The 23,984-nt window shown below is 36.0% G+C and overlaps 1 protein-coding gene across 4 annotated transcripts in view; it reads left to right on the forward strand.

Annotated features, from left to right (window-relative positions):
• Positions 1 to 23,984, forward strand: part of LOC110460506 (phosphoacetylglucosamine mutase-like) — a 50,938-nt gene that overhangs the window by 5,043 nt on the left and 21,911 nt on the right. The window contains exons 1-8 of one of the 4 annotated variants that reach the window (XM_021513448.1): positions 4,064 to 4,339; positions 11,227 to 11,297; positions 13,022 to 13,151; positions 14,815 to 14,910; positions 18,461 to 18,534; positions 22,233 to 22,360; positions 23,020 to 23,178; positions 23,703 to 23,826. In XM_021513448.1, the coding sequence (XP_021369123.1) occupies positions 11,258 to 11,297; positions 13,022 to 13,151; positions 14,815 to 14,910; positions 18,461 to 18,534; positions 22,233 to 22,360; positions 23,020 to 23,178; positions 23,703 to 23,826 (751 nt within the window). In that variant the 5' untranslated portion in view covers positions 4,064 to 4,339; positions 11,227 to 11,257. Of the gene's footprint in view, positions 1 to 4,063; positions 4,340 to 6,945; positions 7,103 to 7,167; positions 7,396 to 11,226; positions 11,298 to 13,021; positions 13,152 to 14,814; positions 14,911 to 18,460; positions 18,535 to 22,232; positions 22,361 to 23,019; positions 23,179 to 23,702; positions 23,827 to 23,984 lie in introns of those variants that run through there. The other 3 variants (XM_021513447.1, XM_021513450.1, XM_021513449.1) reach the window with 3 other exon arrangements.

The raw sequence follows: 23,984 nt of genomic DNA on the forward strand, positions 1-23,984 counted from the left end.
TAGATATACATTACCTCGGTTGTTTGTCCTGTGCTGGGCCTCTGCGCTAGATATACATTACCTCGGTTGTTTGTCCTGTGCTGCGCCTCTGTGACAGATATACATTACCTCGGTTGTTTGTCCTGTGCTGGGCCTTTGCGCTAGATATACATTACCTCGGTTGTTTGTCCTGTGCTGGGCCTCTGTGACAGATATACATTACCTCGGTTGTTTGTCCTGTGCTGGGCCTCTGCGCTAGATATACATTACCTCGGTTGTTTGTCCTGTGCTGCGCCTCTGTGCTAGAGTCCATGAACCACAGTGTGAGCAGAACTAAGATAACGTCCATGTTCAGTCAACTGTGACAAATTACAACATAAAAAGAAAATGAATAGTGATCGAGAGAGCCAGACAAAGTTAACATTTATATACCGCACCATACTTCGGGGAGTGTATTATAAAGAAATTGTCATAATGTTAATACATGTATCTGAATATTCAACGAAATAGAATCTGCAACAATTCAACTTATTATCACGGGATGAACGCATCTAAACGAGTACACTAACACATGATGAAGACTTCCGAAAGAGAACGTATGCTGTCAGGTGATAAACATCTCTGTAGGACCATATTATCACGTGATAATCATCTCTGTTGGACCATATTATCACGTGATAATCATCTCTGTTGGACCATATTATTACGTAATAAACTTCTCTGTATGTGTATATTACCACGTCATCAGCATCTCTGTACGATTACACTATCATGATCACGTGATCAACATTTCATGGGGCGATGAACGTCTATTCTGATCGTTTGTCCCTAATTTTGGAGCATGTGCAAGTCTACGTATTGACGTAATGTAACATAATATAGTCCGTCATGCAAGACTATTAACAAAATCATGTTGAACGCTTATAGTTCAATATAACCAAATTATGAAGAAACCAAACGCAAAACACGTTTTAAATGTCATATCTATTTTTTGTCGACGAATGCATACGTTTAGCTATTAGATATTGAATTTTCTGGCACGTTGTCGCGGAAGAATAATGTCTAGACGCGGTACGCAGACTCAGTGCGAGGTTACGGTAGCCATCTTTTTACTAGATCGAAGTGAAGAACCGCTCCATTTCGAGGTTCTACATCTTCTTGAATGTGAACTTCATTAATTGAATGTCGAGTTAGACTGGAATCAGACGTGGCTTGAAAGGACGAAACACTTTGATATGTCAGTTGCCTGTTCGACTACATTTCGACTGTATTTGACGTGAAAACACGGGTGTCTTTGGGCGAGCCCGAGAACAATGTTCTGTACTGATCTTGGAACGAGAACAATATTTCTGTCGCCCTTACGATAAGAACGAAGCAGTAAAACATGTTCTCGGAACAAAATTCTCACACCACCATAGGTGAAAACAATTGGAACAAAGATGTCGGCAATCAGTTTTTAATTTACATACTTGAACTATTTATTTACAAAGTCAGCAATTATGATTGTATTACATTACTGTTCGGAATGTTTTTGTTGATCTGATCACAGGGGTTCGATACAAATGTCTGAAATACACATATGCTATACTGATATAGGTCACAGCACATATAGACATGTCTATATGTGCTGTGACCCATATCATTGTACGTGTGTGCTGTGACCCATATCAGTATAGTATGTATTTCAGACATTTGTAACGAATCCCTGTGATCTGTTGTAGATGTTGGCATGTAAAAAAAGAATAACAGGACACACAGTTATTAGGAAAAACACGATTTTCTGAATTGTTCGTGAGCACTTTTCTCGGCTCGCTCAAAGACACCCCTAGATGTACCGGGGTTTGACACTGACACAGGAGCCACAATGGGTAGCTGGAGGGAGAATTTCTAGGGCAGTACATTAATTGTGACTACAGTTGATACGATTTTTCTGGTTGATCGGGGTTTTTTTTGCTAGTAAATTGCATGTTTATATTGAATAAAAATGTAAAACCTCGTATAGTAAGTAGTACAAATTGTATCTTCTTTGTTTAACAATGTCAATAGTTATCTCCCTTCTCGATGTATCCATACATCAATACTCAACAACATTGTAATTTAGATATTAGAAAACATTACTTTACTCAAAGAATAACTGACATCTAGAATAGTCTCCCAGATGATGTTATCTCATCTCGTAACTTATTTGACTTTGACAAAAACTGTGACGAATTCTGGAAAGTACAGTGTCTTGATATATAGGCTTATTCTATTTTTACCACAATGTATTGCAGACTATATTGATGTGGATATAGAGGCAGCTGTGCCTGCGTCCACTAATATCCTATTAAATCCTATCAAAAGAAGCCAACCAATGTGTATCTGGTCAATTTCATTGGCAAATGAAGTAACATTTGGTAGTTGCATTGAGTCCAACTCAGTAAAAGTTGAACGAACACGTTATCACGCGATGACCATTTCTTATGGAACACAACACGTGACTAACATCTCAGTTCATAAGTTCGTTGTAACATAACTAGTCAAACCAATATTTATAAATATATCACACTTACCTTTATCCCGGGACCAACACACCGATATACTCTTCTCCACTGGGGATGCTACAACAGTAAGTCTGTGTCCCTAGTATGAACTTATATCTCTGCTAAATAATCCATTACCTTGATAAAATTAAAGATACTTAAACCAAATCAACACACCTTCTTCACATTTCCGCATATATACCGTTCTGCTAATTACCAATATGGCTACCTGTTACTAATGGGCAATTTACCTAAAACACGGGAGAGTTGTACACTAGCGTATACGTAGCGGTTAACTCGATAGAACATCTCTCTATGACTTGTAACGGACAGTTGACTGTTACTGGACATTGTCCGCAGTCAGAGAAGATCAGTCAGGTTTTACACCAATTTGCAATTAGTCGAACAAGGCAGGTTTACAACTTGGAGCGAGCAGTGATACTAGAATGTACGCTGTGAGATCGAGTGGTGTACCGTGTGATCTATATTTGTCACCTGACTAGTTAATGGGAGTTTCCCTTTAGCTCTTTGCAGTCTTTATTCTCTATAAATTCGTACCACTGCATCTTTCCTATTACATTATAAATCAGTGAGTATGAAAAATCCATAGATACACCGATACCCTGTTGGGGAAAGTATAATTAAGTATACATATAATATTATATAATGAAACAAAAGTGGAAAATCAATAAGGTTTTCAATCTTAGGACTGAACTTTTAGATATGTTCAACACAATTACTTCTAATTGAATAGGCAAAGAATTGCGCTGTTTTCTGTGATATAGGTAAGGCATTAGACTGAGTATGTCATAATGGTATACTGTTTATGCTAAAGTACATGTATGTGGTATAAAAGGGAGAATTATTTGATTGGTTTAAAGCCTACCTGTCTGACAGAAAACAAAGCGAGGTCATTGATGTTATTTTTCATCTAATACAAAATCTATAAATACAGGTGTTCCTCAAGGATCTGTCCTTGAACCTATTCATCAACGATATTAAGAATCAAATATCAAATATTTTTGGAGATAATACCTCTTAATAATTTTTAATTGTAGATAATGAAGATGACCATGACGCACGTGCTTTATTTACATATTAAAGCTATTTCCTCATTATCTGCATGGGATAACGAATGGCAAATTACATGTAGCACAAATAAAAAAACTGTAACGGTGACTTTTAGTCATAAACATTACTTATATTCATCTCCCTCTTCTTTGTAACAATAATCTTATCTTTATAACTATTTTAATTTTAGCTATGTGTATCATAACTGGTCTAAGAAATCAAATACTTTATTCAGAAACAGTTTGAAGTATTTGTGTTTTACGTTCTAGAAGGAAAACCGTGAACAGCATCGACCTGCGGTCAGTATCGACCCGCTACCCAATGGTGAAGAGCCGAAAGTAGACGGTCAGTCATACACCCGCTACCCAATGGAGAAGAGCCGAAAGAAGACGGACAGTCATACACCCGCTACCCACTTGTGAAGAGCCGAAAGAAGACGGTCATTCATACACCCGCTACCCAATGGTGAAGAGCCGAAAGTAGCCGGTCAGTCATACACCCGCTACCCAATGGGGAAGAGCCGAAAGTAGACGGTCAGTCTCGACCCGCTACCCAATGGGGAAGGGCCGAAAGAAGACGGTCAGTCATACACCCGCTACCCAATGGTGAAGAACCGAAAGTAGACGGTCAGTCATACACCCGCTACCCAATTGTGAAGAGCCGAAAGAAGACGGTCAGTCATACACCCGCTCCCCAATGGTGAAGAGCCGAAAGAAGACGGTCAGTCATACACCCGCTACCCATTGGTGAAGAGCCGAAAGTAGACGGTCAGTAGGCAAAGTCTGACCACAAACACATCATAACAGGACACGTAAACGTCCCAGTGAACCAGATATTCTTACTTTAGTTACTTTTATTTCACTAGATATATATATATAAACCTGTGCTGAACTATATGGATGGCATAGACTGTCAAATAGGGCAGATATATGGAGTCTGTAGTCATGGACAGTTTTGTTCACATTTAAGTAATATTGCTTGTTTTCTTTATTTTGATACGTTTTGTTAGAAGAATGTACCATCAGAGGTTTATAAGCACTATTTTTTCCTTATGTACATTGGGTCTAAATGGTACAGTATGCATGCCATCTAACAGGCGTATATTGTACCGCTTCGCCTATTAGTCGGACGTACATGTACGCGTACGGTACCGGTCATCGGCGTTTAATGTACTGAAGGTCGTGATGATGTGTTGACCAGTGGTATGTACAGATAATGATCACATGTCACTTTAATGACCAGAAATGTTGGCTAAATGTATACACGGGAGCCGGGAATATATCCAAATACATTTTACGCATAAGACTTTTTGGTGTAGTAATTATTTAAAACTTATTACAGTGACACATAACAAGATTTTAAATATTTACCCCGTGTTTCTCTTATTGGGCACCGTCCTCTGACACCTCATCCACCATGAGCATTTTGCTCCGATACGGTTAAACTTCAATTTCCCATAAAGGGCCACACCCCTCTGTCCCCGGGGGAATGAGCACATCCACCATTAGGACACTAATCACACCTGATATCCTGATATAATTAACAGCAGCACCCACAAAGATCGTCGAGTCAAATTTATCAAGTATGTTAAGGGAGAATGGGAGTGTTTGGAAAATTAAATTAGACATGGTCTTTATTTCAGTTTATTCAACTATCACTTTCAAGACTGATCACTATATATAATGTATCTGTGAAAATTGCTGAAGGTATTTGATAAGTTATTTAACTTTTACATGGCTAATGTGTGTTGTTATTTACACTTGTATCATTGAACTATTTTACACAGTAGTGACATCTACTGAAGACTAGTGAGTGAACGACCTCAACTAATTAGTACAAAGGCCAAGTTTTTAGGATAGGGGTCGTACGATGGCCGACAAGAGCCTGGCAAAAAGATATGAATTTTCATATATTTTTGTACCATGGTACACTTTTATATGGTACACAAAGATATCAAAATTCATATCTTTTTGTCAGGCTCTTGTCGGCCATCGTAGGGTCGTCATTTTATAAGGGCTCAGGATAATCATGCTTACTTGAAGTAATTCATACTAGGCTTCGACTTGGCTGTAGGTCCTTGAATTCGGACACTATTTTAAATGTTTTGTTGAATAATAAGACAGATAATTCCTTGACTGAGTGGATCATAACCACCAGTCAGTGATGTATCAATATTGACTAGACCATATTTAGAAAAAAAATAAGGAGTACAGTACAGGAAATTTCCTATAGATAACTATCCACAAAAATGATACACTGTCATTAGATATACGAACACCTGCATGCATGCCGGAGACATAACTATATATATTAACTATAAAAAGATCCGAATTTAACATGTTACATCCATATCGAAGTCCGGTATGTGTTAGTTCAAGCTTCCTTGTGCCAACTATACAGATGTGATTGTGTATTGACATGTTTGCATCTTTTTTCGATTTTTGTTTGTTTTATAAAATTTTACAGTTTCACTGTTTCCGACATGGTTGTCTAACGAGTTTCACCTTAAACTTATTAAAGAGAAAATACTGTTTCATATAATGTTAATCTGCAACGTTGTACAACATGACCGTAATTTTTTCTAAGGTTATAAAGACTAAAATAATTTACCCTGTTCGGAGCAGTATCATTTTGTTAGGACGGGTACGTGACGCATTTTTATAAAATGAAATAAATCTGTTATGTTTTTCTTCATATCTTCGATTAATCTTTATATGATAGACATTTTAAAATAAGTGTAAAGATACACACAGATCTTCTAAGTTATTGTTTCTCTACAACACGATACACATTTTTCAAAGTTGGAGTTACAATTGTACTTACTGATCCTGGGGTCCAAATTTTACTTATAACATTTATATTTATATTTTGAATTATATACTGGAATTAATTTGAATTCGACTGGTTCAATTTTGCGAAACTATTATAAATGGGAAAATACATCTAATTAATAATGAAAAACTTATGAAAATTAATTTGCAAAGCTTAATTATTTAGACTGTGGTTGATCTCACAGGGGCATGGGTCGATTTAGTAGTAATATCAAAAAGTAGGGGTCTCCTCTACTAAAAAATACAGGAGACCCCTATTTTTTAATATTAAAAGTAAAGCGACCCATGCCCCTGTGGTTGATCTTAACCCCTAACGCTGATCACCACCTACATATAGCTCAGTATATGCAGGGACGTATAGTCTATATATATACTGTCCCTGGTATATGTACACAATTTAGAGGTAACAAATTCTCAGGTCCCTGTGTCGTAACTTGTGTGTCTGCCGGTCCAAATCATTTACAGTAGACCAGGGTTATTTTAGCCGGTTTAAATCAAGTCATATGATCTTTCTATTAGTATCGCTATTAGATTGCATCTCTGGTTGAAAAATACGCAACTACGGCGCCGTTAGACTCGCCGAGTTGGTTGGATAGCGATGGAGGGGATGTTTGAAGCCGTAAAGAAGGCAGCCTTAGAGAAATTTCCCCGTAAATCTAACCGGGAAATTCGATATGGGACAGCAGGATTCAGGACCAGGTTTGTGTTGCTGCATAACGAACGGACATAGATATCATGGTTATGTGAATTTACAGATTGCTACCGGTGACTTCATTCTGACACGTTGCGTTAAAAGAGTTACCTCCCCTGGGCACTTTCACTTTACCTAAACGTACGTTGTTCGCATACATTCCAGCCCGTTTTGACATGATCCAACACTGGAAGTCGTGATCTCAGAAATTAAACTTTAACTACATAGTGTAACTTAAGTCGTGTTATATTCTGTATGAACCAATATTTTTACCTGTATTTGTAGTTCAGCATTATGTCAGGTATTTATACAATTTGTACAATGTGGCTGCTACATTTTTTAATCACAACGAAATGGTTTACGATATGTGTAGCGGAACTGGACTAGGTCGATTGCCGTCGACAAGGTAGCATCGGATGACAAGTTTCTGAACCCTTAACTGGAAATTTGCCGAATAAAAGAATTTAAGTAGAGCAAAATTAAAACAGCATTGTTCTTTACATTGTTTTAATCAACAAAGTTTAATCTTAAATTTTAACTGGAAAATCAGTTTGCAATCAGTCTTCCCACAGGTACTCCTGTCAATACACCCATAATATAAACTAGTATTGGTGTATTGACAGAAGAGGCTAGTACATGTACCTGTGTTCAGTACCAATATATGCATGACAACATTTTTCAATATACCCTCGTTAATTGTCCTTTAACGACACCAGCTGTTCAAATCAATTGCAGAATATACATAATGTATACAGCATGCGCAAAAGGTCAGAGCTCAAAAACAGGTCCTCGGACAATTACGTTGTACCTCAATTGGTTAGGGGGTCCATTAACTTAGTACTAAGTCAGTCTGGCCATGCAGTTAATGCCTCTCCAGATATATACTCACTTTGAATGTATTTAAGAAGGAAATTCACATAAAATCATATAAGGACACAACTATAACTTTTCCGAGTTACCTGTGGAATAGCCATGCAGACATACCAGACCACATGTATAGTCATGTGTATATTTTAAGCAGACACGTTGATTCATGGGGCAGAACTATTGGCTAGTTTAGTTTTTTCTTGTTTTTAGGTATAATTAAGGCAGGCTTATTAATTGTCCCCCCTCCCCTACTACTATGTCCAAGATGTTGTTGAAATATTTTTAGAAATTTGGTAAAAATATGATGTCATGTTAATGATGTCATATATTCTATCTACTTGTCAATTAACATCTTGAGCGTTTGAAATGATAATGATATGTTGACTTTGAGGGGTTTTAAATTGAATGTTTCGGTCAAAACAACTTCCTCGCCTCAATACTGGTACCTTTATTTGGGCTTGAAATTAAGTGATACAAGTTACCGTTGTATATAATTATTATCTCTACTTGTCTGTCTATACATGCATGTATTATATCTCCAAACAACAACTTTTTGATATTTTTATTCAATTTATGTTAAACAAGTTGAGACATCATTCTTATCATGTAACGACCCTGACAAAATTAATTAATAACATGGTTCTTCTTCATATGGATGGTGATGTAGTTCTGACAAACGCTCCGTAAGACATAGACTTGTGTTGTGCGGGTTATGTGTTGTAGTCAGTCTGTTGTTAAGTTAAAATGTTTTGATATCCATTTATGTTGTCAAGGATTTGTCAATAAATCTATGTGTTGTGTGGGGTATGTGTTGTGGAGGGTATGTGTTGTGTGGGGTATGTGTTGTGTGGGGTATGTGGATTTTTGGGTATGTAATGTGGAGGGTATGTGTTGTGCGGGGTATGTGTTGTAGAGGGTATGTGTTGTGTGGGGTATGTGTTGTGTGGGGTATGTGTTGTGTGTGGTATGTGTTGTGTGGGGTATGTGTGGTGTGGGGTATGTGTTGTGTGGGGTATGTGTTTTGGAGGGTTTATGTAAATTTTATATGTTGTGGTACTTATGTATTAATGTGGAGTTTGTGTTGATAGGTAATTATGTATTGTTAAGTCAGGTCTGTGTTGTTGAGTCTATGATATTTAGTCTGTGTGTTGTGTGGGGTATGTGTTGTGTGGGGTATATGTTGTGTGGGGTATGTGTTGTTAAGTATATGTGTTGTGTGGGGTATGTGTTTTTGAGTATGTGCTGTTAAGTTAATATGTGTTGTTGAGTATGTTTTGTTGAGTATGTGTTGTTGAGTATGTGTTGTTGAGTATGTTTTGTTGAGTATGTGCTGTTGAGTATGTACTGTTAAGCTAATATGTGTTGTTGAGTATGTGTTGTTGAGTATGTGTTGTTGAGTATGTGTTGATGAGTATGTGCTGTTGAGTATGTGCTGTTAAGCTAACATGTGTTGAGTGGGGTAAACGATTTAGTGTCTTTGTTGTTAGGTCTATATGCTGTGTGTGGTATGTGCTGTGAAGGGGTTTATTGTTTGTGGGTATGTATTGTTAAATCTGTGTGTTGTGTTGGGTATGTGTTGTTAAATCTGTGCGTTGTGTTGGGTATGTGCTGTTTAGTCTGTGTGTTGTGTGGGTTATGTTTTGTTGGGTCTGTATTATTTAGTCTGTGTGTTGTGTGGGGTGTGTGTTGTGTGGGGTGTGGTGTGGGGTATGTGTTGTGTGGGGGATATGTTTTGTTGAGTATGTGTTGTTGAGTAGGTTCTGGTAAGCTAATATGTGTTGGTGAGTATGTTTTGTTGAGTATGTGCTGTTGAGTATGTGCTGTTAAGCTAATATGTGTTGTTGAGTATGTGTTGATGAGTATGTGCTGTTGAGTATGTGCTGTTAAGCTAACATGTGTTGAGTGGGGTAAACGATTTAGCGTCTTTGTTGTTAGGTCTATATGCTGTGTGTGGTATGTGCTGTGAACGGGTTTATTGTTTGTGGGTATGTATTGTTAAATCTGTGTGTTGTGTGGGGTATGTGTTTTGGAGGGTTTATGTAAATTTTATATGTTGTGGTACTTATGTATTAATGTGGAGTTTGTGTTGATAGGTAATTATGTATTGTTAAGTCAGTTCTGTGTTGTTGAGTCTATGATGTTTAGTCTGTGTGTTGTGTGGGGTATGTGTTGTGTGGGGTGTTGTGTGGGGTATGTGTTGTGTGGGGTATGTGTTGTGTGGGGTATATGTTTTGTTGAGTATGTGTTGTTGAGTATGTGTTGTTGAGTATGTGTTGTTGAGTATGTGTTGTTGAGTATGTTCTGTTAAGCTAATATGTGTTGTTGAGTATGTTTTGTTGAGTATGTGTTGTTGAGTATGTGTTGTTGAGTATGTGTTGATGAGTATGTGCTATTGAGTATGTGCTGTTAAGCTAATATGTGTTGAGTGGGGTAAACAATTTAGTGTCTTTGTTGTTAGGTCTATATGCTGTGTGTGGTATCTGCTGTGAAGGGGTTTATTGTTAAGTTTGTTGTTTGTTTGTGGGTATGTGTTGTTAAATCTGTGTGTTGTGTTGGGTATGTGTTGTTTAGTCTGTGTGTTGTGTGGGTTGTTATGTGTTGTTAAGTATATGTGTTGTGTGGGGTATGTGTTGTGTGGGGTATATGTTTTGTTGAGTATGTGTTGTTGAGTATGAGTTGTTGAGTATGTGTTGATGAGTATGTGCTATTGAGTATGTGCTGTTAAGCTAATATGTGTTGAGTGGGGTAAACAATTTAGTGTCTTTGTTGTTAGGTCTATATGCTGTGTGTGGTATCTGCTGTGAAAGGGTTTATTGTTAAGTTTGTTGTTTGTTTGTGGGTATGTGTTGTTAAACCTCTGTGTTGTGTTGGGTATGTGTTGTTAAGGCTGTGTGTTATGTTGGGTATGTATTGTTGAGTCTGTGTGTTATGTTGGGTATGTGTTGTTAAGTATGTGTGCTGTGTTGGGTATGTGTTGTTAAGTCTGTGTGTTATGTTGGGTATGTATTGTTTAGTCTGTGTGTTATGTTGGGTATGTGTTCTTAAGTCTGTGTGTTGTGTTGGGTATGTGTTGTTAAGTCTGTGTGTTATGTTGGGTATGTGTTGTTAAGCCTGTGTGTTGTGTGGGTTGTGTTTTGTTGAGTCTGTATTATTTAGTCTGTGTGTTGTGTTGGGTATGTGTTGTTATAGTCTGTGTGTTGTGTTGGGTATGTTTTGTAAAGTCTTTTTGTTGTGAAGTGTTATGTACTGTAAGTCTATGTTACAGGGCCGAGTATTTGGATCATGTCCTGTACAGGATGGGTGTTCTGGCTGTTCTACGATCTAGAATAAAAAAAGGTAAGAGTAGCAAATTGCATGTTGATCATTTAATGTCTGTGTTACTGGGATAACATGTTCACTATGTCTGTCCCCTAGTCTCTAGGAATGTTACCTCTACCTAGAGACACTCTGATCCACTTAACCAAAGTCAATATTTGCTGCTTCTAATCTAAGGAGAAAGTAACTTATTTGCGTCGGGTATGTGAATAAGATATTGTTTGAACAGTATGCCTTAAGGTTGTAAAGGCTAGGTATATAGCGGACAGTACAGTATATGCACATGTCATCACTGGCTAATAAAAATGATAGCACAGTTTTGTATAATTCAAAGCTTCGGATATCAAATTCTATATTCTTTAATAGATTTGAAAAATGGAATCATTCAAAAGTTCACTATTTACAGATGGTGATATTACATAACTACAAATCTCAATATTGATCTCCACGAGCAGTGGCATGGTCACAACCTAGGTAAACAGTTTTTGAAGAACTGAAAAGCCTAGAGTCATGATGTTTTGGGTATTGCCAAGTTTGTGAATAAAAATGACCTTGACTTACGTATTTGTCATAAACTTCACAAACTTATCAGGAACTTAACTAGAGTCATGTTGTTTGGCTAGTACCTTCCATAGATGAAGTAGGACAAAGTTTGTGAATAAAAATGACCTTTGACCTACTTTCAATATCACAGAGGTCAAATAAATATGTTACAACAATCAAACAGCATTTTCTGAAGAACCAAAGGGCCTTCAGTGACGATAAATGTCCAGTGGCTGACTGGCATAGAATTCTACACAGTTCGGATAAATGTCCAGTGGCTGACTGGCATGGAATTCTACACAGTTCGGGAAAAGGGAAAATAAATGACCTTAACATATATTTAAGGCCACAGGGATAACATTTGTTAAACCACTAAAAAGGCTTATTGTGAAGAACTCAAAAGTCCTAGAGGGTTGATAATGGACCTGGCATGGGAGCACTAAAGATATTGCAAAAAGAAATGACCTTGACTGATGTTCAAGCTCATAATGGGTCGTACATATATTGTGTGAAAAAAGTCAAACTGTATGTTCTTACACACCAAAAGGCCTGAAAATATTATCTAACCAGCGGCTTACTGACAATGAGTACTGCAGTGTTTGAGGAAAGAGAAAACCTTGACCTCAATTCAAGGTTACAGGGGTAAAATCACAAATAGATTTTTCTGAAAAACCCAAAACCCTAGAATCATGTTATATTACCATTGGCTTGCTAGCAATGAGAACTAGCTGTAACATTTGAAAAAAGAAATACCTTGACCTCTATTCAAGGTCACAAGCATCAGGTCTATTAAAACACTCAAACTTCTTTTGAAGAAGCCCTGGAAAACCCAGCAGTCATGATATTTGACCCGGACCTTGCAGGAATGTAGTACCATAAACTTTGGGAAAAGAAAGGACCTTGACCTATATTCAAGGCCACAGGGGTCCATTTTTTTCAAATTGCCCAATCAAATTCTAAAGAACTTTAAAGGCCAATATTATTGCAATATTTAGGGAGTAGCTTTTAAAATATTGTACCAGGCAGTTGGACCGTACATGTTGTCATTTTCTGGCAAATGTATTTTACAAGAAATCTGCTATACATAAAATTGATTTTTTGATTTCTACATTGACTGGTAGGATGAAGCTATACTGTAATGAGAAATACAATGTATAACAAAAATGATAAAGAAATGAATAAGATGTTTTTGTTATTTGAAGCTACAATTGGTGCTATGATTACGGCGTCCCACAACCCTGAGGAGGACAACGGCATCAAACTGATTGACCCAGCAGGGGAGATGTTAGAGGTCACCTGGGAGACACATGCTACATACCTCGCCAATGTTGAGTAAGTACCTCACACAAGTCTCTCTGTGTGAAAGTGGATGGCACCATGTCCATCTGTCCAATTGTCCCAAGTTTTGTGCCATAACTTCTAAAGAGTGTTATTGATTTTCATGGATGGATGTATGACAAGAAGATGAGGTGTTGTGAACAACTCTCAGGAATGAAATGACTTCCTAATTTAGGTCACTTTACTTTCCTTTCTGAAAGAACATGAGGCCTAGCTCAATAAATGGGGATGATGTTTAGCCAGTAGCATGCTGGGATGACAGGCTATACAATTTGGTCAGATGACCTTGATCGACTTTCAAGGTTATATAGGTCATATCTGTTAAAGCCTTTAAAAAAATGGCCAGTAGCCTGCTGGGATGAATTGGCTGTTAATTACCTTTAGTAAGTGATCTTGATCCACTTTCAAGAATGTGTAGCCTGACAAAAAATCTTTACAATTATTCATGTGTAGAGTAATTATATTTGATCTAAAAAATACGTGTTGAGTCTCTTTGTAGGTCAAAGTTATGAGAGTAATAACAAGGGATCAGCAATACAGACCCATTGGGCCTGTTGTTTTCTTTATAACCATGACATAGAAGGGAGAAATTGAAAAAGCTTTTAGCAGGATTTCTGTTATCTTAAGTTTATTTATCATTATAGCTGATGTTTTTGTTCTCATAGATTTTGATTATCAATGAAATCCTAATAACATGAACTGTTTGATACCTGACAATCTCTGACAACATTGGAATTCTTTGAATACCAGGTAATCGCCTGAAGAGAGCATTAATATGGATGAGAACTGTATAGGACAACGGTATGAGTAAGGACCATGCATACATGTCTGAGCTGTCAGGGTTAACTGTAATAACATAGGAGGTGCATGTAGGTGTATTACAAGTTTATAAGATTTATAGATACGATGATATGTGTGTGGGGTTGCTATTTAAGTTATAAGTATAGGAGATTTATCAGTAATGGTATGTAATGGTATATATTGTTGATAAGTAAGTTTATTGGACAGCATATTATAAGATCTATGAGCATACATAATTTAGTGTTAAATCTATTTTAGCATATTTCTTGCATGAAATATTTGGATTACCCCGCTAATTGTGACGTCTGTATGTATTGTTTTCCATTGTATATATTATGGGTGTGCCAATTCATCAATGGGCTAACAAATTTAGATTAGATAATGTGCTAAAATGAATACTGTTTTGGGTGGTCGGGTGGCACAGTGGATCGCACTTGCCCTTCACCAAGGCGACTGGGTCGATTCCCAGATTGGACGTGAAAAGATAAATGTATGGGGTCACCTGCGGGACCACATGGGATTTCACCGGGAACTCTGGTTTCCTCCCACAGTAAGACCCCCGCGCGCTAACATCAGGGCCAACAAGAGTGATTAGTATAAGTTGTAAAAACTTGTTTCATAATTGTTGTAAAATAAATAAAGTTTATAATACTGTTTTAAAGGTTGATAGTTAGACGTCATTATCAGTGTATGAGTGTTGATAAATAAGTTTGTTAATATATACATCTGTATGAGTCAATCAGGTTGAGAAGAATGATCTTATATGTGTATATATGAGGTTTGTAAGTGTATTAGGGTGTATTATTATGTAATTGTTAGATGTAGCTATCACATTATGGTTCTCTCTTTTCTCTAGAGATGAAGACATTACATCGGCTATTAAATCTATTGTCACAAAGGAGAATGTTCCTATGGATGTTTCAGCCTCCGTATATGTCGCCATGGATACCAGGTACACTTTAATCTGACACAGGAAGCTGAGTATCTGTAATAAGTTTATATGTATACACTACAAGTGTTCCCAGTACTGAATGTTGTGAGCTTTCTCAGGTATTATGTGTGTAGGTAATTCTGGTATTTACTGGGTAAGTACTTTATGAGATTTGTTATGATATCATAAAGTACTTACCCAGTATGATATATCATTATTATGTTATGTGATATGTTATGATACCTGGATATGTTATGATACCTGGATATATTATGATATATGTTATGATATATGTTATGATGTATGTTATGATATATGTTATGATGTATGTTATGATAAATGTTATGATGTATGTTATGATATATATGTTATGTTATGTTATATGTTATGATATATGTTATGATATATGTTATGATGTATGTTATGATGTATGTTATAATATATATGTTATGTTATATGTTATGATACCTGGATATGTTATGATTTTGTTATGATGTATGTTATGATGTATGTTATGATATATGTTATGATGTATGTTATAATATATATGTTATGTGATATGTTATGATACCTGGATATGTTATGATGTATGTTATGATGTATGTTATGATGTATGCTATGATATATGTTATGATGTATGTTATAATATATATGTTATGTGATATGTTATGATACCTGGATATGTTATGATTTTGTTATGATGTATGTTATGATGGATGTTATGATATATGTTATACTGAATGTTATGATGTATATGATATATGTTATGATGTATGTTATAATATATATGATATGATGTATGTTATGATGTATGTTATGATATATGTTATGATATATGTTATGATGTATATGATATATGTTATGATGTATGTTATAATATATATGTTATGATATATGTTATGATGTATGCTATGATATATGTTATGATGTATATGATATATGTTATGATGTATGTTATGATATATGTTATGATTTATGTTATGATATATTATGATGTATGTTATGATGTATGTTATGATGTATATGATGTATGTTATGATGTATGTTATAATATATATGATATGATGTATGTTATGATGTATGTTATGATATATATTATGATGTATGTTATGATATATGTTATGATGTATGTTATAATATATATGTTATGATATATGATATGATGTATGCTATGATATATGTTATGATGAATATGATATATGTTATGATATATGTTATGATGTATGTTATAATATATGTTATGATGTATGTTATGATGTATATGATGTATGTTATGATATATGTTATGATGTATGTTATAATATATATGTTATGATGTATGTTATGATGTATATGATGTATATTATGATATATGTTATGATGTATGTTATGATGTATATAAAATATATGTTATGATATATGTTACGATATATGTTATGATGTATGTTATGATGTATGTTATAATATATATGTTATGATATATATATTATGATGTATGTTATGATATATATTATGATGTATGTTATGATATATATTATGATGTATGTTATGATATATGTGATGATATATGTTATGATATATGTTATGATGTATGTTATGATGTATATGATATATGTTATGATATATGTTATGATATATGTTATGATGTATGTTATGATGTATGTTATGATATATGTTATGATATATGTTATGATGTATATGATATATGTTATGATGTTTATGATATATGTTATGCTGTATGTTATGATGTATATGATTTATGTTATGATATATGTTATGATGTATGTTATGATGTATATGATATATGTTATGATATATGTTATGATATATGGTATGATGTATGTTATGATATACAGTTGTGGGACCGCACAACGCACCAAAAATAGCGTGCGCACACCGTGCATACATCGTTTCCACACCGTCCGCACATCGTCCACACATGGAGCGCACAACTGTGCGATTTAGCAATCGTTCGCCCCGTTGTGCGATTCTCTCCGCACAACTGTGCGATTTGGTATCATTTGAAGATCAAAATTACGGAATGACAAAAATACGGAAAGCTTGTATACGATAATGTACACTGTGTATATATCTGTAATTTCTCATCACAATAATCAAGATTACACAATTTCACAATGCGTGTTACACAGTATTACAGCGACCGTAAGGCTGTCAAGAATGGGTTTGGCTCCAAGGTAACAGAACAGGTAAATAACAATTTTATGAGTGTCCGGAGTTTTACCTGACCAGTGCCTGACACACAGAGCTGATACGCGATACCGGACCGTAATGAATAGTATTTGTTAGTTGCATTCGTTTGCCTATGGCTCCCCTTCACCTGGATTTCACACCCCCTGCCTTACCCGACGAGTTACGTAAGTGCCCCAGGCGAGTAGAAAACTACGGTCCAGGTACATGTACAGAGTGGTTATGTTTACCTGTATACGGGATTGTGTTGTAATTTTACATGTGACGATTAAGTTTGTTTAAAAACACAGAAAACACAATTTCTAAATATAAGAATGTATAGACAGAAAGATAATTATATAAGTTTATAGATGTTGCTAGAATATAGAAACATACGTAAACATCAAGTTTATATGTTTAAACACAAAACCGTATAATTTGTTAAGGCATTTCTCAATTTACACCAACCACGATTGTTATCGCACAACGTCCGTCCATCGTGCGCACATATGTGCGCAAGCAATGATCGTCCAGCTTTTTATCATTCGCCATCGTGCACACACCGTTCACACACTGTGCACACATCGTGCGCACACCGCACATCGTGTAACGTTGTGCGATCCCACAACTGTATGTTATGATGTGTGTTATGATGTATATGATATATGTTATGATATATGTTATGATTTATGTTATGATATATGTTATGTTATATGTTATGTTGTATGTTATGATACCTGGATATGTTAGGAAGAGTAATGAAAATCTTTTCCTTAGTCCTTGAATTGGGGCATAACTTGGAAACATCTAAATCTCCTTCAAATAACAAGATATTGCTTGGCATGAAAAAACAAGCACTTGTTACCAAGATTATCCCTGGGATCTGGCCCTACCCCTGCAGACTTATTCCATAGTCATTAACAAGGAATAGCTTGAGATTTACATCTTTGGGACCCTAAATTTTATTATATTAGGCCAAAAATGAAAAAAATAATTTGCAACACTGGTTTTAATAAGATAATTTGATATGATTGATTAAATATTCAATTGATCAATACAGACCCTCTTGGCCTTTTTTTAAGCTTGCTGCATTGAGTGCATTAAAGGGTGCTAAAAGAAATAACCTTGACATATTCAAGGTCATAGGAACCTGCACCATCCCTTAAGGACTTAGTCTCTGACTTATAATGTAGGAATGATTGAGATTAAATAACGTTATACATGTATAAATTTGCTAAACTTGAAGAATTATATAAATTCATTCATCCAGGATTGCCCCTGTGTCTTGCCCTGCCCCTGGAGACTTTCTTCCTAGCTCTATACCTGCTTGCATGAAGAGATAAATACAATAATTGTCTCATTACATTGCTCATGTTATTTCTTTAACAAATTCTTTGTTCATCAGAGGGAGTAGCCGGAGACTGTCAGAGGCTTTGCAGTGTGGAGTGCAGGCAGCTGGGGGCTTGTGTACAGATTTTGGTAATATTTCTTATGTAACAATACTTATATCCCCTTGCTACGAAAGTTTGAGGGGATATAGGATTCAGCCTGTACATGTTACACTCTTTGTCATCGCTCTAGTGACTTCATTTCTCAATGGAATTTCATGAAACTTCATACAAGTGTTTGGTATGGCAATGTCTTCAACAATTTCACGCTTCAGGTTTTTATGTTAAAGTCAAGGTCAATGTTACTTTTTTAAGAAATGGAATTTCATGAAACTTGATACAAGTGTTTGGTATAACGATAACTTGAACAGGTTTGCGTTTCAGATTACTACGTTAAAGGTAAAGGTCACTATTATTAGAAAAACTTTGTCATCGCCTTATAGACTTCATGGCTGAATTATTATCCATCGAGAAATGCAGTCGTTAGCACGTGAGAGCTGATGCTGACACATCATTGAGTTTTCTATCCATTTCCTCGTATATTTGCACCAAGTTTGTATCTGTTGAACTTTTTGTTGTATTTGTTGCAAGCCTATTGACCAGTACCAGTGATGTTGTTTGATTGTTGTTTTTGTTGTACCGTTTTTGTGATGGTTGATCTTCCTGACTGTATCAGTAGTTGTAATGTTGTTTGATTGTTGTACTGTATGTTGTGATGTTGTTTGACTATTGAACTGTATTTTGTTTGACTGTTGTACTGTATGTTGTTTGACTGTTGTACTATATGTTGTGATGTTGTTTGACTGTTGTACTGTATGTTGTGATGTTGTTTGACTGTTGTACTGTATGTTGTGATGTTGTGTGACTGTTGTACTGTATGTTGTGATGTTGTTTGACTGTTGTACTGTATGTTGTGATGTTGTTTGACTGTTGTACTGTATGTTGTGATGTTGTGTGACTGTTGTACTGTATGTTGTGATGTTGTTTGACTGTTGTACTGTATGTTGTGATGTTGTTTGACTGTTGTACTGTATGTTGTGATGTTGTGTGACTGTTGTACTGTATGTTGTGATGTTGTTTGACTGTTGTACTGTATGTTGTGATGTTGTTTGACTGTTGTACTGTATGTTGTGATGTTGTGTGACTGTTGTACTGTATGTTGTGATGTTGTTTGACTGTTGTACTGTATGTTGTGATGTTGTTTGACTGTTGTACTGTATGTTGTGATGTTGTGTGACTGTTGTACTGTATGTTGTGATGTTGTTTGACTGTTGTACTGTATGTTGTGATGTTGTGTGACTGTTGTACTGTATGTTGTGATGTTGTTTGACTGTTGTACTGTATGTTGTGATGTTGTGTGACTGTTGTACTGTATGTTGTGATGTTGTTTGACTGTTGTACTGTATGTTGTGATGTTGTTTGACTGTTGTACTGTATGTTGTGATGTTGTGTGACTGTTGTACTGTATGTTGTGATGTTGTTTGACTGTTGTACTGTATGTTGTGATGTTGTTTGACTGTTGTACTGTATGTTGTGATGTTGTGTGACTGTTGTACTGTATGTTGTGATGTTGTTTGACTGTTGTACTGTATGTTGTGATGTTGTTTGACTGTTGTACTGTATGTTGTGATGTTGTGTGACTGTTGTACTGTATGTTGTGATGTTGTTTGACTGTTGTACTGTATGTTGTGATGTTGTTTGACTGTTGTACTGTATGTTGTGATGTTGTGTGACTGTTGTACTGTATGTTGTGATGTTGTTTGACTGTTGTACTGTATGTTGTGATGTTGTGTGACTGTTGTACTGTATGTTGTGATGTTGTTTGACTGTTGTACTGTATGTTGTGATGTTGTGTGACTGTTGTACTGTATGTTGTGATGTTGTTTGACTGTTGTACTGTATGTTGTGATGTTGTGTGACTGTTGTACTGTATGTTGTGATGTTGTTTGACTGTTGTACTGTATGTTGTGATGTTGTGTGACTGTTGTACTGTATGTTGTGATGTTGTTTGACTGTTGTACTGTATGTTGTGATGTTGTGTGACTGTTGTACTGTATGTTGTGATGTTGTTTGACTGTTGTACTGTATGTTGTGATGTTGTGTGACTGTTGTACTGTATGTTGTGATGTTGTTTGACTGTTGTACTGTATGTTGTGATGTTGTGTGACTGTTGTACTGTATGTTGTGATGTTGTTTGACTGTTGTACTGTATGTTGTGATGTTGTTTGACTGTTGTACTGTATGTTGTGATGTTGTGTGACTGTTGTACTGTATGTTGTGATGTTGTTTGACTGTTGTACTGTATGTTGTGATGTTGTTTGACTGTTGTACTGTATGTTGTGATGTTGTGTGACTGTTGTACTGTATGTTGTGATGTTGTTTGACTGTTGTACTGTATGTTGTGATGTTGTTTGACTGTTGTACTGTATGTTGTGATGTTGTGTGACTGTTGTACTGTATGTTGTGATGTTGTTTGACTGTTGTACTGTATGTTGTGATGTTGTTTGACTGTTGTACTGTATGTTGTGATGTTGTGTGACTGTTGTACTGTATGTTGTGATGTTGTTTGACTGTTGTACTGTATGTTGTGATGTTGTGTGACTGTTGTACTGTATGTTGTGATGTTGTTTGACTGTTGTACTATATGTTGTGATGTTGTGTGACTGTTGTACTGTATGTTGTGATGCTGTTTGACTGTTGTACTGTATGTTGTGATGTTGTGTGACTGTTGTACTGTATGTTGTGATGCTGTTTGACTGTTGTACTGTATGTTGTGATGTTGTGTGACTGTTGTACTGTATGTTGTGATGTTGTGTGACTGTTGTACTGTATGTTGTGATGTTGTGTGACTGTTGTACTGTATGTTGTGATGTTGTGTGACTGTTGTACTGTATGTTGTGATGTTGTGTGACTGTTGTACTGTATGTTGTGATGTTGTGTGACTGTTGTACTGTATGTTGTGATGTTGTGTGACTGTTGTACTGTATGTTGTGATGTTGTGTGACTGTTGTACTGTATGTTGTGATGTTGTGTGACTGTTGTACTATATGTTGTGATGTTGTGTGACTGTTGTACTGTATGTTGTGATGTTGTGTGACTGTTGTACTGTATGTTGTGATGTTGTGTGACTGTTGTACTATATGTTGTGATGTTGTGTGACTGTTGTACTGTATGTTGTGATGTTGTGTGACTGTTGTACTGTATGTTGTGATGTTGTGTGACTGTTGTACTATATGTTGTGATGTTGTGTGACTGTTGTACTATATGTTGTGATGTTGTGTGACTGTTGTACTGTATGTTGTGATGTTGTGTGACTGTTGTACTGTATGTTGTGATGTTGTGTGACTGTTGTACTATATGTTGTGATGTTGTGTGACTGTTGTACTATATGTTGTGATGTTGTGTGACTGTTGTACTGTATGTTGTGATGTTGTGTGACTGTTGTACTGTATGTTGTGATGTTGTGTGACTGTTGTTTGACTGTTGTACTATGTGTTGTGATGTTGTTTGACTGTTGTACTATATGTTGTGATGATGTTTGACTGTTGTACTGTATGTTGTGATGTTGTGTGACTGTTGTTCTGTTGTTTGACTGTTGTACTATATGTTGTGATGTTGTGTGACTGTTGTACTGTATGTTGTGATGCTGTTTGACTGTTGTACTGTATGTTGTGATGTTGTGTGACTGTTGGACTGTTGTTTGACTGTTGTACTGTTGTTTGACTGTTGTACTGTATGTTGTGATGCTGTTTGACTGTTGTACTGTATGTTGTGATGCTGTTTTTTCAGGTCTGCTGACAACTCCACAGCTCCACTACATGGTGCGATGTACTAACAGTAATGGCCTGTATGGTGTAGCTACAGAGGAAGGCTATTTCCAAAAGTTGTCCACAGCATTTTGTAAACTACGACAACAGGTAGTCAATAAGCTGTAATATTTACAGCACCACCATCGTCACGACAGAATATACAATATTCTGCACACATGATGTGTGCAGAATATTGTATATTCTGTCAATTGCTTTTCCTTAAACAATTCTTGCTAATGTTGTTTCCCAACAACTACTTGTTAGGTCTTTCTTACATTTTCAATAGTAGGTTTCCCCTGATCTTTAGATGTGCTTGTTTCATTTGAGACTAATAAAAAAAAAGATAGCTATCAGGCAGACATCTTGAATTTACCAGTTGAAGTCTGTTATTTCTTCAACAATCAGAAATCTCTTCTATTTGGTTTTCATTACTAAAATAATAAAATAGGTCAAACAATGCAGCAATCAGACATTAAAAGGTCAACGTCAAATGCAGCGGTATGATCACAAGATTGATAAAAAGTTACCATGAGATGCATTTTCTAATGACAAGATAATTAATTCAACAAATGAAAGAAACCATTAATCATAGAAATTATGATAAGATTATAATGGTGGGTGATGGGATCCTTGTTCTATACAAACTGTTATATATAAAGCTCTCACAATACTGCCACTTTTGCTGGAAATAAGTTAGTGGATTGTCGAAGCTCAACTTTAAGGAAACATGACAACAAACAGTATAAGATTCTATTTCTCTGCTGTAGATGGGACAGAAGGGAGACAGTGCATACAAACTCACTCTCAAATTGGATGGAGCCAATGGTGTAGGGGCCCAGAAAGCACGTCAGCTCTCGCCGTACATCAGTGACTATCTTAGTATTGATATTTGCAACGATGGGTCAACTGGGAAGCTGAATCATCAAGTAAGTGCATAAAGTGAACAATTAAATGTACATTGTAGACAGGTCATTTGAATTTATTGTATCCTCTGATGTGTCGGGTTTTGATGAGACGAGATTATTTTTTCTGTACAGGATTATTGGGATCACTTAAGCTTCCTTTGAATTTAATGTATCAGCTTTCAGTTGATGAGATGGGGTATTTTGTATACAGGATAAACGGGTGCAGTTGCAGCAGTGAGGATACATGGTATATGAAACTCACTTTTAACTAATAAATACCTCTTTAGGTTTATAGCAAGGATCATCTGCACTTTCTCTACATTTTTCCAATGGAAAAAAATGTAGAAAAATGTCTAGTTTCTCATAAAATATGGAGACTTAACTTGAAGTGTGGGGAGTATTATGTTTAGCCAATTGCAAGCTATGATGAAGAGTTTGTTAGAAACTTTGACCTTGACCCACTTTCATGAAATCTGATTTAGATGATCAATTTAACTATCTTTGTTAAGTCTGATATCAAGAGTTTGTTGTTTTTTGATTCCTAGTGTGGGGCAGATTTTGTTAAGGTCAACCAAAGACCTCCTGATGGGATGAGTCTCCAGTGTGACTCCCGATGTGCCTCCTTTGATGGGGATGCTGACAGAATAGTGTATTTCTACACAGACCAAGGTATAGACATCAGTTCCTAGCTCTCTCAAGTGCATGGATCAAGAAATAGAAAATATTGTGAAATAGAAATATCGTGAAATTTTGATGCATGATTCGTTTCTGTAAAAGTCATGACAGTTCATGTGACATGATCAAGGTGGAATGATCAAGGTGACGTG

The sequence above is a fragment of the Mizuhopecten yessoensis genome, unplaced genomic scaffold, assembly GCF_002113885.1.
Source record: "Mizuhopecten yessoensis strain PY_sf001 unplaced genomic scaffold, ASM211388v2 scaffold10413, whole genome shotgun sequence".
NCBI classification, from domain to species: Eukaryota; Metazoa; Mollusca; class Bivalvia; order Pectinida; family Pectinidae; genus Mizuhopecten; species Mizuhopecten yessoensis.